This window comes from Erithacus rubecula (genome assembly GCF_903797595.1).
Source record: "Erithacus rubecula genome assembly, chromosome: 6".
NCBI lineage: Eukaryota > Metazoa > Chordata > Aves > Passeriformes > Muscicapidae > Erithacus > Erithacus rubecula.
The window spans coordinates 3,890,347-3,903,905 of NC_136688.1; the positions used below are offsets into that span (position 1 = coordinate 3,890,347).

Sequence of the window (13,559 nt, forward strand, 5' to 3'; positions counted from 1 at the left end):
TTCTTCCTCCTCTAATAGAGAGAATCTTTCATCTTCCCCTGATATTGATTTTAAAGGACTTTTCCTCCCTGCATAGAGTGTGTCTTATTTAGGAGACCATTTAATTCACTCTTTAATCAAAGAGGGAAGACACCAGACTATTTGCCTGACATCGGTGGCTGTCCAGGAAACCGAGCCATGCGTGGGGGATGTCTGCATCGATGTGGCTGGTCCACCACAATGCCACTTGGTAAACCAGCCACTCGGGGGAAAAGCTGACAAGGATGCAGACTGGGCTTACAGGAGAATTTTTGGATTATATATCGTCATGGTGCCCGGCTATCTGGAGGTTTGTGTGCCTACAGAGGAGGAGTCTCTGGTCTTTGCAGGCCATACTGGTGCTGTTCTAGTAACAGTAATGGGTGCACAGTGGTTAGTAACCAGGACAGGTCAAATTGGTTTAAGCACACAAGTCTCAGGAGATTGTCTTCTAGCTGTATTAGCAGCATCACGAGACCAGACAGATGCTACTGTGCATCCACTGCTGCTTGTGAGGAAGCTGGTTCCAGGAAAGTAATTGAGAACTTAAGGATAAAAATTATGTTCTCAAATCCAGGAATATTACACTTAAAGCTCCTCTTAAACAGGCTTATTGACTGCCCTCCAGCTCAGGCAAACCCTGCTTTCTGGTAATCTGTGGCCCATCATGCAGTCAATCCTGAATGTAAATATCCTGCAGCTTTCACAGCCCCTGGAGGCTGTGTTGCTATTGAAGGGAGGAAAAGGAAGAAAAACAGCAGTTTTCCTAGTGCTGTTTGCATAAAGGAAAGACTCTGGTACCGGTGAGGTTTAAAGCATCATGTATTGTTACCTGGTCAGACAGAGATAGGGAAAGAAAAGAAAAAGCAGGGAGCAGCATGCCAACCATAATATCCCAGCTGAAATTCTCCCATTTGAACTTTACAGTCTAAAACCTGACTAGTATAGAGGAAAATCTGTGCTCAAGATGGAGCAGATGTTAAAAAAAAATAGTGGAAAAAGCCTCAATGGATGCCCAATATAACCCAGTTTTTCATCAAGATTGATGACCTAGTAGGGTCAGCAACAGCACAGGCTGTTTGTTTTGTTATACCCAGGTGTAGGCCAATGTGTAGAGGGTCCTTAATCTCACTGCAACACACTTCAGCATCTTCCTTTCTATTTTAATCTGCCTCCCGTGCTCTCCCTCATGGTGCAACACTTCTGAGTGAGGCATCTGTGTGCCAGTGGCAGAGCTGGTGCTGAGGACAGGTTCCTCTTTCAGGCTGATGTCACTGACTCGTGTTTGCTCTGCAGAAGGGCAGAAACATTGCGTGATTTTAGATGAACTGGGTCAGGCAGGGAGGGACACAACCTGATGGATGCCATGTGAAGTTTGCCCCCCTTTTCCCTACCCCTGGGCTCTGCAGTCTGGCAGAGAGCTGGTCCTTGCAATGACCACAGCAGCACCAAAAAGCAGCTGGAGCAGAGCAGGGCAGAGGTCGGTTCTTTCCCTGGAAGTGTGGGAGTTTGGCAGAACACAGCTACAGAGCACAGTATGAGCTAAAGGATCCCTCCCTCATCCAAAGCAGCCCCCCTTCACCAAAGAGGAAGCATCAGAAAGGTGAATTAAAAGAAGCACCAGCCAACAGACAGGGTGCTGTTCCTGCAGATTCTGCCAAGTCTGTGAAAGAGAAATTGTTCCTCGCAGCAAGGATGGAAGCAAGGTCATTCATAGAAGAGTAATTGATGTCTGCCTGGTGGCAGCCCTCCACGGGACTGATGTGGCTGTCTCTCACTAAGGGGAGCAGGCAGCAGCCTGTGGGTGGTTCCTAGGAGCTCCAAGGGTCTGGGAGATGGTGAACCAGCCCCAGCCCTTCCACATTTTGTATGCAAACTGCACATTGCCTCTTTTTTTTTTCCCCTCCAAATGTCTTCTAATGTAATTAGAAAGTTGCTCTTCCAAGAGCCTTTTGGCTGGGAAGGGAAAAAGCAGGCTATAATTCATTTATAGGATCTTCTCGGAGCCATGTAATTGCTGTGCACCAGCTGGATGGAGGGAGAGCTTCCCAAGGGGCTGCATCTTGGTATTCCCAGAGAAACCAGACAGAAATAGAGAGCTGATGCTGAAGGACTGAGATGTGGGGTGAGCTGAGGAAAGGAAGATGAGAAGGAGGATTTTTATCTGCTGGGGGTTTTGGCCCCAGAGAGATGTTTTAAATGCTGGAGCTGGTGAGGAAGGAAGGGAGAGCACAGGGAAAGAAATCTGGGTTTTCACTGGCATCCTGTTGTTCACACTCTCTGGGTTCATGGTGGGTCACCTGAATTATAGCTTTAATGGAATGATATGCAGAAAAGTGGTCACATTGCTATCAGTGCTGGGTTTTCCACCTGACTAATTTTCCTTTTTTAAAATTTTCTTGTCTTTGAACTTGATTTTGGTGAAAATGCTGTTTGTTTGGTGGGGAAGTTGTTGGAGACAGTGCAAAATTCAAGGTTTGGTCTTATTGAGGAGCAACCTGATATGCCTGTGTAACCTCACCTCCTCCCTCCAGTTTGTTTTGTACCTGCAGGGTTGAACCCTGCACTCCAGCTGGGTTTAGGTCTGGGATATCTTGCCCTGAGAGCTCTTCCATATCTTCATGACTTGTAGCCACCTTGTCATGTCAGTGTTTGGTCAGACTTTTCCTCTCATCTTCTTTAGAGTCTTGGTAATCTCATTGTAGCTCCTAGCAAGGCAACGAGTGATCTCATCAGCTATATGGTCAGGCAGCTGCCAAAAAAATAAATGAAAGGAGAGAGTGGACATACATAATTTAAGATTTTTCGTAAGAGCTGTACCAGGGTATTCCCCAGTGACTAATGCAGAGCCTGAAGCAGGGCGGCCCCAAAAAAAGTGGTGAATGTCAGTGTCAGTCTTGTTCCAAGAGCAAAGTCCCCAGGCAGAGCAGAGAAACAGAGCAGATGGACAGCAGCCAGCAAAAGGATTTTACTGGCACATTCACTTTCATTTCCAGGATTTGAAGTAGCACACTTTACTTTCTTGCTGTTTATGCATGAGTTTGGAGCTTTTTTTTTTTTTTTTTTTTTAAAGTGTATCTTTAAGCAATTTCTTTTGTGAAGCAGAACTAGTAGAATCAATGTTCTTCTTCCTCACTTAAGCTTGAATTTGGTAAAATTTCATGAAAGATTAGAACTTTTTCAAGTTATTTCAACTATATCATACAATCAAAACAGAGAAAAAAATTGGAAATAAAAATAAGGTGCCGTCAGCTGGGTAAGTTTCCCACATAATGTTGTGTTGAAAGACATTGAGTTTCATGGAAAAACTTGCAAGGGCATTAATTTTCAGCTGATGCTTATTCATCATCTTTTGTCACTCCAAGACTGAACTGTGGATTCATATTGGATGAGCCCATTTAGCCTTCAAACACTTTACAGGCACTTTTCCCTTCCTCTCTCTATTTTTTTTTTATTTTTTTAATGTGAACAAGATCATTTGGTCCAGCTGTCACAGCAGGCGAGCGCTTTTTATATCAGGGTGTGTGGTTTTTTTGTCCAGATTTGTTCAAATTAAAACACAAAGCATGTACTTCCAGCTCTGCAAGCCTAGGAAAGAAGAAAAAAGTCAAGCCATGTCCTGCATCATTGCTGTTATTGTTTAGACACTTCAAGGTCGGTTTCTGGCCTTGATTATATTTCTGTCATCCTGTTGTCTGACTAGAATGGTGCTGATCTAAGGAAGGCAGCTTGGCCATGCAGTTGTCACCTTGCTCACAGAGTAAGTCCAGCCCCTCTTCCAGAGAGGTTGATTTCTATCTCTGTCCCAGTTATTTGCTTCTCTATGGACCATTCATGTGGGTTTTCCCCTCTTTGAAGCCAATAGCCAAGTTTTAAATGAAGGGATTGTATCCCATGAGTAAGGAAATGCTATTCTGGCACACAGTCCTGCAACAGAAGGAAAGTATACTGTAAATATAATGTTTTATACCTCCTTTTCTTTGTCCAAGAGGAATTTGAGTAGAATAGATTAACTGCTCTGCAGGAAGCTGCTGTTTTTTTAGTCAAACTCGTCAATTGGCCACAGTGTAATGAGAGGGCTCCTGATGGAGAACCACATTATTGTCCATCTAATTTCTTTTAAGTAACTGACATTATGAGGGATATTAAAAGAAGGTGATGTTTAAACTTTAATGAAACTTGCTCAAACAAGCATATTAAATATGTGCTGATTGTGTTTGCAAATGGGTATTTTTCTCCCCAGGCTGTAACTGTTGGTATTTTTCCTCTTTATCATCAGGGATTTTTCTGTTTTGCTCTGGCCTTTTGTGGATTGATCCCAGCTGCCTGCTGGAGATACACACACAGCACGGAGGTAAGTATTGGCTGCTAGGAAATACCACCAGCATCTCGTCAGAGATTTTTTTTGTAGCAGCTATTTCTCCCATAAAAGGGACATCTGGTGTTAATTAAGCCATCCATATTGAGGTCTATCAGATCCATGCTCTGTTGCATCTGTCCTTTGGAAGAACAGGGTCACCTTCACCAGCTGCCTCTTCAGTGGGATCATCTGAAGGGAGAAGCCCATGGAAAAGCTCATGCAGGGCAAATGTTTTGTGCTGAAGGCAAAACAAATGCAAGTCTCCTTAGCTTTGGGATTCTTTTTTTTTAAGGGGATGTTTGCTTTGTTTTGTTTTAAATGAGATGCTTGACTTTTGAAAAGTCATTTCCAGCTGGTTCTAATTCCTGCTGACGTCAATCAGGAGCTTGTATTCGAAGGCAGTGGCAGGTTGTTCTCCTGCCAGTGGCTAGGAGAAGCACCCAGGAGATGTGTTTATTAGCATGCAACAGTGGTTCATGAAAAACACAAGAGTGAAAAATGGTGATTTAGGTTACTATCATGCTGGACCAGAAAGAGAAGATTATAGGAGGTTGAATTTGGAAAAGTTGAGTTTTGAATTGCTAACCCAGAGCTTGCAGGTGCTGTGGTAGATGGGTTGTGTGGGAGATGCAAGGTGCTAGGTAAGTTGGTCTTTATTCCCGTTTTTGCATCCCTGCACTCAAAAAATATAAAATTTAAGAGACCTGGGAGTCTAAAAAATCATTACATCTTTCTTTTGAAAGTAGAACACTTTTTTTTGGCAAGTACCAAAATAATTCAGAGAAGTGCTTGGGACTTTGGTAGGTATTTCATGGAGTGGCTTGATCCTTGCTTCTGTTTTTCTCCTCCCCAGCCCTGGGCATGTGCCATCTCCTGCAATGTTCTGGGCACCAATGAGGATGCAATGTGAAACATCATGCCAGTGAATTAGGGATTGATGCTGCCAGCTCATCTTTTTAGGGTTACAGGTATTGGGGGTAATCAAAGACCAGTCTGAAGTGTCAGAAGTCTGGCCTTGAGGTTTCCTTCTGTGATGGAGGAGCACAACTTTCAAGAGGCTCAGTCCATACTAGGACTGTGGCAGTTGCTTTTGCAGGCACATGGAGCCCTGTCCTGTGCATAAATTAAAACCCAGTTCTTCTGAAAGCAGAGTCAATGTTAGGTGTTAAGGTAAGGGATAAGGTCCTGCTTCTCTAGAAAGTTTTCCCAGAGCTGGCCAGTGCCCACAGTAGTTGAAAATCCTTTGAAAGGTGCAGGTGGCTACACTGGACCAGGCTAAAGATGTTGGCCAAGGAGACTTTTGGCTGACCTGCTGTTAGCCAAGATAGCAGCATACAAACCCAGTGAGCACAAAGCAATGCTTTTTCAGATGTCAGCAACTTATGGCCCAGGTGTCTGCTGGTGGCACCTGCTGGTGCCTTTGCCTTTAATGTTCTCCCTGGGCTTTTCCTCTGTGAATTTGTCCAATTGCTTTGGAAATGTTAGGTGAATATTGAAGGCCCAACAGCATCCTTTATCTGTATGCCTAACTGGCTGAAGTGGATTCAATCAGAGCTGAGACATCCACGAAAAAATGTCTTTTCACAACCTCTTTATTGTTTTTCTTATTGTTTTAGGCGAAACTATCAACATTTATTACATTCCCGCTAACAGTTTAATATGGAAATAATTTTGTTTTCATTAACAACACAGAAGGGAGCACACTTTCCTCCTTCTTCTGCAGACATTAAGTTGTACATGGTGTAGGCCATAAAAAGACTGCAAGAAAAAGGTTGTATGTTGGGTTATGTAATACAGGGATATTTCATGCAAAAATTATTTTGCTGAAAATATTTAAAGGAGTATTGCTTTGTATATTTCTTAATCACTACATCTGTTTTTACTTCAAATTATTTTCATGGGGTTTTGTGTTTGGTTTTTTTTGTTGGGTTTTTTTTTTTTTTTTTTTTTTTTTTTTTTTTTTTTTTTTTTTTTTTTTGTGGTTAGCTTTGGTAATTGGTTGGGTTTCTGAAAGCAAAACAGCTTCCACTAGGCAAAATTAGGGGTTTCTGTAAAAGGTTGACTTTCTGGGCAAAGAACACCAGCAGTTTCTGACAACAGAAAAAAAATACCATTAGAGGCCATGTTGTGTTTCTCTGCTTCCCAAAATCCAATGAAAAGCAGGGAATATAAATGAGAAAAATTTAATTAGAAGTGTCACTTACAGAACATATGGAAATTTAGTTTTAACTGAAAAGTAACCTGTCTCACTAGAGAGAAATGCAGATGTGAAAAAAAAAATACAGGTGTCAGAAAGAAATGCAGATGTGTCCACCCCTTCAGGACAGGATCACAGTGATATAGAAATTTGAATGAAGCAGGGAGATGACTTCTTAAGTCTCATTATGGAGGTTTTTGTTTGCTTGTCTTTCTCAAAATAAAAGATCAAATTCAAGCAGGTTTCCTCTGCTGCCTACTGCATGTCAGTACTCTCAAAAATAGTTAATTGTGGTAGTCTGGGAGAGGGGAAATTAAGCTCAGCCAAGTGAGTGGGTGTCTTGTAAGTATGATGGGATGTACAGCTATCAAGAAAGGAGTGGAACTGAGGATGTGAAACTAAATAGGGGTGAATATGGCCATTACATGTGTCTAAAGAGCACTGAGGGGTACTGCCCCCATGTTCATGGCTAGAACAAAAATTTCAATTTTTCCCATGAAAAATGCATTGACTTTCCAGTGGAATGCCAGACAGAAAATTAGGCTGTTCATTTTGGAAATGCCAGCTGGGAACTGGTGGCAGTAGTTCCTGTCCTCTCCCTCCCTGCTGGCAAGGTGCCCAACACAGGCAGCACTGAAAACAGTCCTTCCCTCTCTTTGCAAGCTGGGGATGGGAGGTCTCCCCTGCACTAATGCATGGCAGATGCTTCACTGGTTTACTCCTGTTGGTAAAAAAAAATAAAATTTAAAAAATAATCTACATTTTTTTTCATAAAGCAGACCCCTCTTACAGAAAATAATCTGAAACAGTAAACCCCAATACTCAGTTAAAAAACTGTTTTCATGGTTATTATCAAGAGACAATAGGTAGAAATGTTGTTTGAACATGATGAAAATGAGATTTTTACCTGTGTGGCTCTTTCAGGGCCTTTTTTACAGTATTCCTACAGAGAAGCTGGGCACGGAGAAAGGAAGAGTTATTTGTAAATATTTGATATTCTCAGACCTGGGCATTGTAAACAAAATTAATCTTCTCATTTCCCATTCTTTTCTGCTTTCATGACCTCCTGTAGCTTCTGGATGAATTCTTTCAGACAGATGTTGAATGCTTTAATTTTGAGTTATCCACATTCCAGATGGACTCGATGTCACCATAGTCTGTTTTCTTAAAGTGATGTAGGCCAGGCATGCAGCAGTCATGAACTTGAAATTTATCATACTTTAGCCTAAAAGATTGCATCCAAATTGTTCCTCCTCTTGGTGAGAGATGTGGTCTTGGTAGGGAAGTGTTGCAAACCTGTCTGAGGAAGGACAGTGGCGCAATCAAAGCAAACGAGACACTGACGTGCATGGGAGGGCAGAGAGGGTGGGATGACCTCTACACAAGGTCTTTGCTGGAACTGCTGTGGTAACCACAGAAATAATGAGATTTTTGGTTGGTTTTCAGCCGCATTAGAAAGTCCTGGTTCCTGAAGCTGAAGAGCTGTCTTGTTTTCCAAAGTTATTTTTATGGCAGTTCCTTTCCCACAAACTGCTGCCTGTTTAAGTGAGGTTCCTGTGTCGTTCACAGCATGGCCAAAAAGATCAGGGATGTGGAATGCAGAGAGGGGTGTAGGAGATGCAGCCCTCTCCAGAAGCTGTGCTAGATGTGGCATGTTTCTTCCTTCTCCTGCTCCCCAGCTTCTTTTCTCTCCTCACCCATTGACTGCTGCTTTACAAACCTGTCTGCAGAGACTAAAGCAGAACTGTACTTGCAGCAACCATAGAGATTTGGTACCCTTACTAACAAACACATAAACAGAATCATTAAGGTTGGAAAACTCTTTTAAGGTCATTAAGTCCAACCTTTGACTGTCAACTAGATCAGAGCACTTAGTTGCATGTCCACTTGTTTCCAGAACACTTCCAGGGACAGTGACTCCACCACATCCCTGGGCAGCCCATTCCAGAAAATCTTCCTGATGTCCAACCTGAACCTGGAATAGCTTGAGGCTCATGCTGTCAGTTGTTTCCTAAGAGATGAGACAAACCTCCACCATGCTACAAGCTCCTTTCAGGTAGTTGCAGAGATCAATAAGGTCTCCCCTGAGTCTGCTTTTCTGCAGGTTAAACTACCCCCAGTTCTATCTCACTGGATTTCCTCTCCAGACTCTTCACCAGCTCCACTGCCCTTCTCTGGACATGCTCTAGTACTTCAATCACTTTCTTGTAGTGAGGGGCCAAGAACTGGATGCAAGAATCAAGGTGTGGCCCCAGCATTACCCAGTACAGAGGGACAACCCCTGCCCTAGCTCTGCTGGCTACACTATTGCTGATACAAGCCAGGATGCCCTTGGCCTTCTTGGCCACCTGGGCACTGCTGGCTCATTGTCAGCTTTACCCAGCACCCCCAGGTCCTTTTCCACTGGGCCCCTTTCCAGGCACTGTTATCTAAGCCTGTAGTGCTGCATGAGGTTGTTGACCTCACTTGGCCAAAGTGCAGGACCTGGCACTTCACCTTGCTGGACCTGAGATTTGGGTTATGTTCTGGGCCCTGCTGTGAAAGAGGCTAGAGGAGTTTCTATTCCACATCACCTTCTGCTGTTTCCTTTCTCTGCAGCAGCTGAGCCAGTTCTTCCAGTAACCCTGTGGCCTTGGCCCCATGAGCCAGGATGGTAGGGTGAGTCAGTGACACAAAAATTGCTGCAACATAAAAGGAGTATTGCAACAGAATGGACATTTTAATTACAGAGATTCATTCACAGGTGAAAGCATAAAATGGATTAAATTACAATTTCCCAACTCAGGAATTTGAAACTGGTGTAAATTTCTGTAAAGGCCTGATTTGCTGTGTCCTCTGAATGAAGAACTTGCTTGGATTTGCACTAGCTGCAATGATATGTTGATCTCTTAATTATTGAGTGGTTTCTCAGGTTACTGGGTGATTTCAAAATGAGTTTCACCTGTGGCTTTTGGTTACACATGACTGGAAAGGCATTAGCCCCTCTGTGCTGCACTGCTTGTACTTCAAGAACAAGTGCAAGGATTTAGCTTTTTATGGGCAGCGAATGAATACAAGCCATTTGTCTACATCCTATTTCTCCTGTAGCCTTGCTCTGCTTCTTGTTGCTTAAGGTGGAAATGGAGTTGTCCATGCAAGGTGGTACCTCTTGAGATGGCGATTTTCTAACTTGTTAGAAAGCTTGGGGTACACAGCTGGAATTAACAGTTACAGCTGTTAAATAACAAACGTGGCCACATCTGGGTCTTGCTCTTGAGCAAAACAGCTTCCCTCCTCCCTTCTGTGCATATGGAATCAATGCTGGTCTTCTGTCTGTGGGTCTCCTTTCCAAGCAGTACCTTTGCAAATCCAGAGACAGCATTGCCTAGGTCTCCAGGAGGGAAATCATCTCCTACTGTGCATAAAAACAGCACATGCATCTTGTTTCTGCAGGTATGTAAGGAAACAGCCCATCACTTCCCAGTTAATTTCTTAAGTGGTACTGTAGAGGTCCTTCCTCTGTGGATTCCCCAGGATGTGTTTGTGTCTGCCATCACTGCCTCTGGTGTGTGTTGGGGCAAAATCTTGCAGGGTCTTAAATGCAGGCTGAAATCTTAGAGACTTTAGTGGGACTTTAACACAAGCTGAAGGTGTGCTCAGGCGTTTTCTGAAACCAGATCTGAAGCATACAGGTAGATTCCTTTTGGGCTTTGATTCAGGGGGGCTGGATCAGGATTGTAGCCCCTCACAGGGGTCTTCCAAGAGCATTTACAAAAATCACCGATGTTACTGTGAAAACGCTGTGAACTATCTGACAAGCTCCTTGCTCCTTGCTTTTGCTAATCTAAGAGGCACAATCACTTTAAGAGCACCAAGCTTTTCCCAGTCTCTGAACTCCATGGGAAAAAAAAAAAGGGGGGGGGGGAACCCCTCCCTCTTCCTTAACATTTTTAAACACTGTGCCTCTTTCCCAGTGTTTATGTTCTCACCACCCAGCAACAGCCCACTCCCCCCAGCAAGACACTGCTGTCCTTTGTCTGAGCCTCCACACAGGCATTTGCACTCCCGGGTTCTATAATTTATGGCTGCCCTGGCGTTGAACCCACATGGCCCCGTTTCTGCTGCTTTCCGTGGCAGAGCTGGAGCTGGAGCTCTGTCTCCAGCAGTGTCACCTGAGGCCACTCAGATGGTTGCCATCGCTGCAGCACATCCAACCTGTAGGATGCCCACCATAGCAGGACAGCCACCACCTGCTCAGAGGTGACAGGGCTGTCCTGGGTCTGGCTCCATTGCTGATACCACTGGTTTATAAGCTAAAACTGTTTTCAGCGTTGTTCAGTGCTTTCTGTTGGGAAGCAGTTTTGTCTGGCACTGTTTTCAAGTGCTACAGGTGAAAATGTAGGGATGGCTGAGATAATTTGACCACAGTTTTGGGGAGGGGGTGTTTACAAATTGCTGGGTTGTGTGTTTTGAAAGACAGGGACACAAAGGGTCAGTGTGAGCCCTTGGCAGCCTGTTGGCTTTCCAGTTCTGTTATAAAATGGACTGAGATTTTGAAACAAAATTTTGATTTTAAAACAAACTAAAAAAAAAAAAAAATCCAAAAACTAATAACAAACAAAGAGCAAATATAAAAAGCTAATAAAAAAAATCCAGGAGGATCTTGATATACTCGTGACATTCACAGGTGTGCAGCCACAGATCTGGAGGATTTAGAGGAAAAAAATCCTTGTTGGTATTGATTAACTGCCTGCCTGGGTTTTCTGCACTTCCCTATAAAGCATCTGGAACTCTGTCACAGACAGAGAGCAATGCTGCATTTGAGCAGCACAGAGGTGGCCTCTGGGTTATATGGCTTGGCTGAGCATGAGGCTCTAAAGTCCCCCTGCCCATGAGCCAAGAGAGATGTATAGCACCCACACAGCTTGAATCTGCTGTTCTTTTGGGGGTGTGGAGATAGGAAATGAGGAGGTGAGCTGTGTAACAGCTCAGCACTTGCTCATGTTTTATGTGTTTTGTGAAAGAACAGGATGGAAGTGCTGAGGCTGGAGAGAGTTTTTGTTTTTTCTGAATTTTTTGTTTCACAGCAGTTTTTGGTCTGTCTCCTTCTGTGTATATAGCAGAAAGTAGAGGGAATTCCGTATGGTTTGGCTTGGTGTTTTTTCATGTGTGTATGTACAGATAGATACAAATTCTGTATTTATATACAGACCTGGGAAAAAAAAATAAAGTGAAAACCTTTTGGTTAAAAGCTTGATCTGGATCTTCTGGCATCAGTGGTCCCCAGTGACCACTGTCAGTCAGAGGGGGAGCAACACCTTCTTTTCTTGTCTCATTTTCCACAGGAGACCTCAAAGGCTGCTCTGTTTGACAGCACTGTCTGGATTTCTGGGAATGACTGGCTAGAGGAAGGCTCTAAAGGAGAGAAACTGATGTGCAGTGAAGGAAGCAAAAACGATCAGCAGGCTGCAATGACTGTGTTAGATGGGGCTTGGTCGAGCATGGATGGGGAAAGCCCATCTTACCATGTGCTCTGTCCATGGGACAGTTGCTCTGTGGTGGGAGTTGCTCTGTGGCCTGGCTAATGGCCCCACAGTGCCTTCTCTCCTCTGTTGCACTGCAGTTGCATCATTGCTTTGCCCAAACCCAGGCTGTTGCATCTGCTCCCACCCCAGTTTCTGACACACTGTGAATGTACACACTTCTGCACACTGGGGAGGGAAAGGAAGACAAAGACAGCAAAAATGCAGAAGTGTTTTTCTTCCTGGAACAAGAAAGGGTTTTGACTGAGCTCATTACTTTATTCCAGTTTCACTTCTTAACTGGCTGGCTTGTGGTTCATAGCTGAGTGTGGGAGTCTGCAGTAGCCACTTCTAGAGGGACATGTCTGAGTGAGGCTGCTGAGTGAATCCTCTGTGGTGATGCTAAAAGAACACAAAGTGCTGAGGTTGCAGTTTTTTCTGAGCCTGCACTGCATCTGCTCAGTTTATTTCCTCAAAGGCACAAAGACCCACAGGAGAGGAGGATCCTCCTCCTGCTTCCCATGCTTGTCTTCCTCCTCTGCCATGTCAAGAGTATTCCTGTTTATTGGAAAGGAGGAAGATGGATTTGTCTTTGAGGCAATACTGACATCTCCTTTCACTATATTCTCCTTGAGCTTTGGCAAGAGATTTTTACCCAACCCATTTTTACCCATCAGTTTCAAAGCTGGTTCATTAAGACTCAGACCATTGTTCTTTTACAAGTCTACTTTAGTTCCCACCTAACAACACTTCCAGGTTGCCTAGACACAGACATTCACTGGCAGCAGGATTGGGATTCATTGGCACCTTTGACTTGCAAAGGCATCAGGAACTGCAGGCAGGCCTTGTCTCATCTTTCTGTTCCAAGTCCAGTTATATGTAAAAATGGTCTTGATAAATAACTTAAGTCAAAAATGTCAGTTTTCCTCTTTGAGGTAAGGTGGAAACATGCTTTAGTTTTAATGGCCAAGGGCAAGAATTCTAACTGCTTACAGTACATGTCTTCCTGCAGTCATACATTCTGCTTCTTGGGGGATAAAGGATTTAGAGGATGATAAACAATCTCAAAATTCCTTTTTTCTTTTACTTAAGGTGAAAAATGGTACTTACTGAGTCAGTTGGAGTCAGCTGCATCAATTTCAGTGGTGATTTTCCATTCGTTGTATCCAGCAACCCATCAATATAATTCCTAAATGAATATTTTATTAAGGAATGCAGACAGAAGTGGGAGGCAGCAATTATTTACCTGATTTAGAGCTGAAACATTTCACCCAGCTTCTTCCAGAAAAAGAATTACTGTAAGGTGCTACATCCATATCACTCAAGCTGGAGATTTTTCTTAACCAAAGCCTAGCTGATGCTTTATCTTCAGTTCTTGTTTCTTCCTGATGAGCACTGTAGGTTCAATCTCCCTCCAAGGGAGAGCTTTGTCCAGCAGAACTCCTCCAGCAGTGGATCACAGCCTGTCACTAGGAACAGGAAA

General features: G+C 43.6%; 1 protein-coding gene across 3 annotated transcripts in view; it reads left to right on the plus strand.

The window, feature by feature from the left end:
- The window catches only part of TSPAN32 (tetraspanin 32), a 42,358-nt gene that overhangs the window by 12,222 nt on the left and 16,577 nt on the right, over positions 1–13,559 (plus strand). For all 3 annotated transcript variants that reach the window (XM_079308464.1, XM_079308463.1, XM_079308465.1), the window contains exon 5: positions 4,298–4,372. In XM_079308464.1, the coding sequence (XP_079164590.1) occupies positions 4,298–4,372 (75 nt within the window). The remainder of the gene's footprint in view (positions 1–4,297; positions 4,373–13,559) is intronic.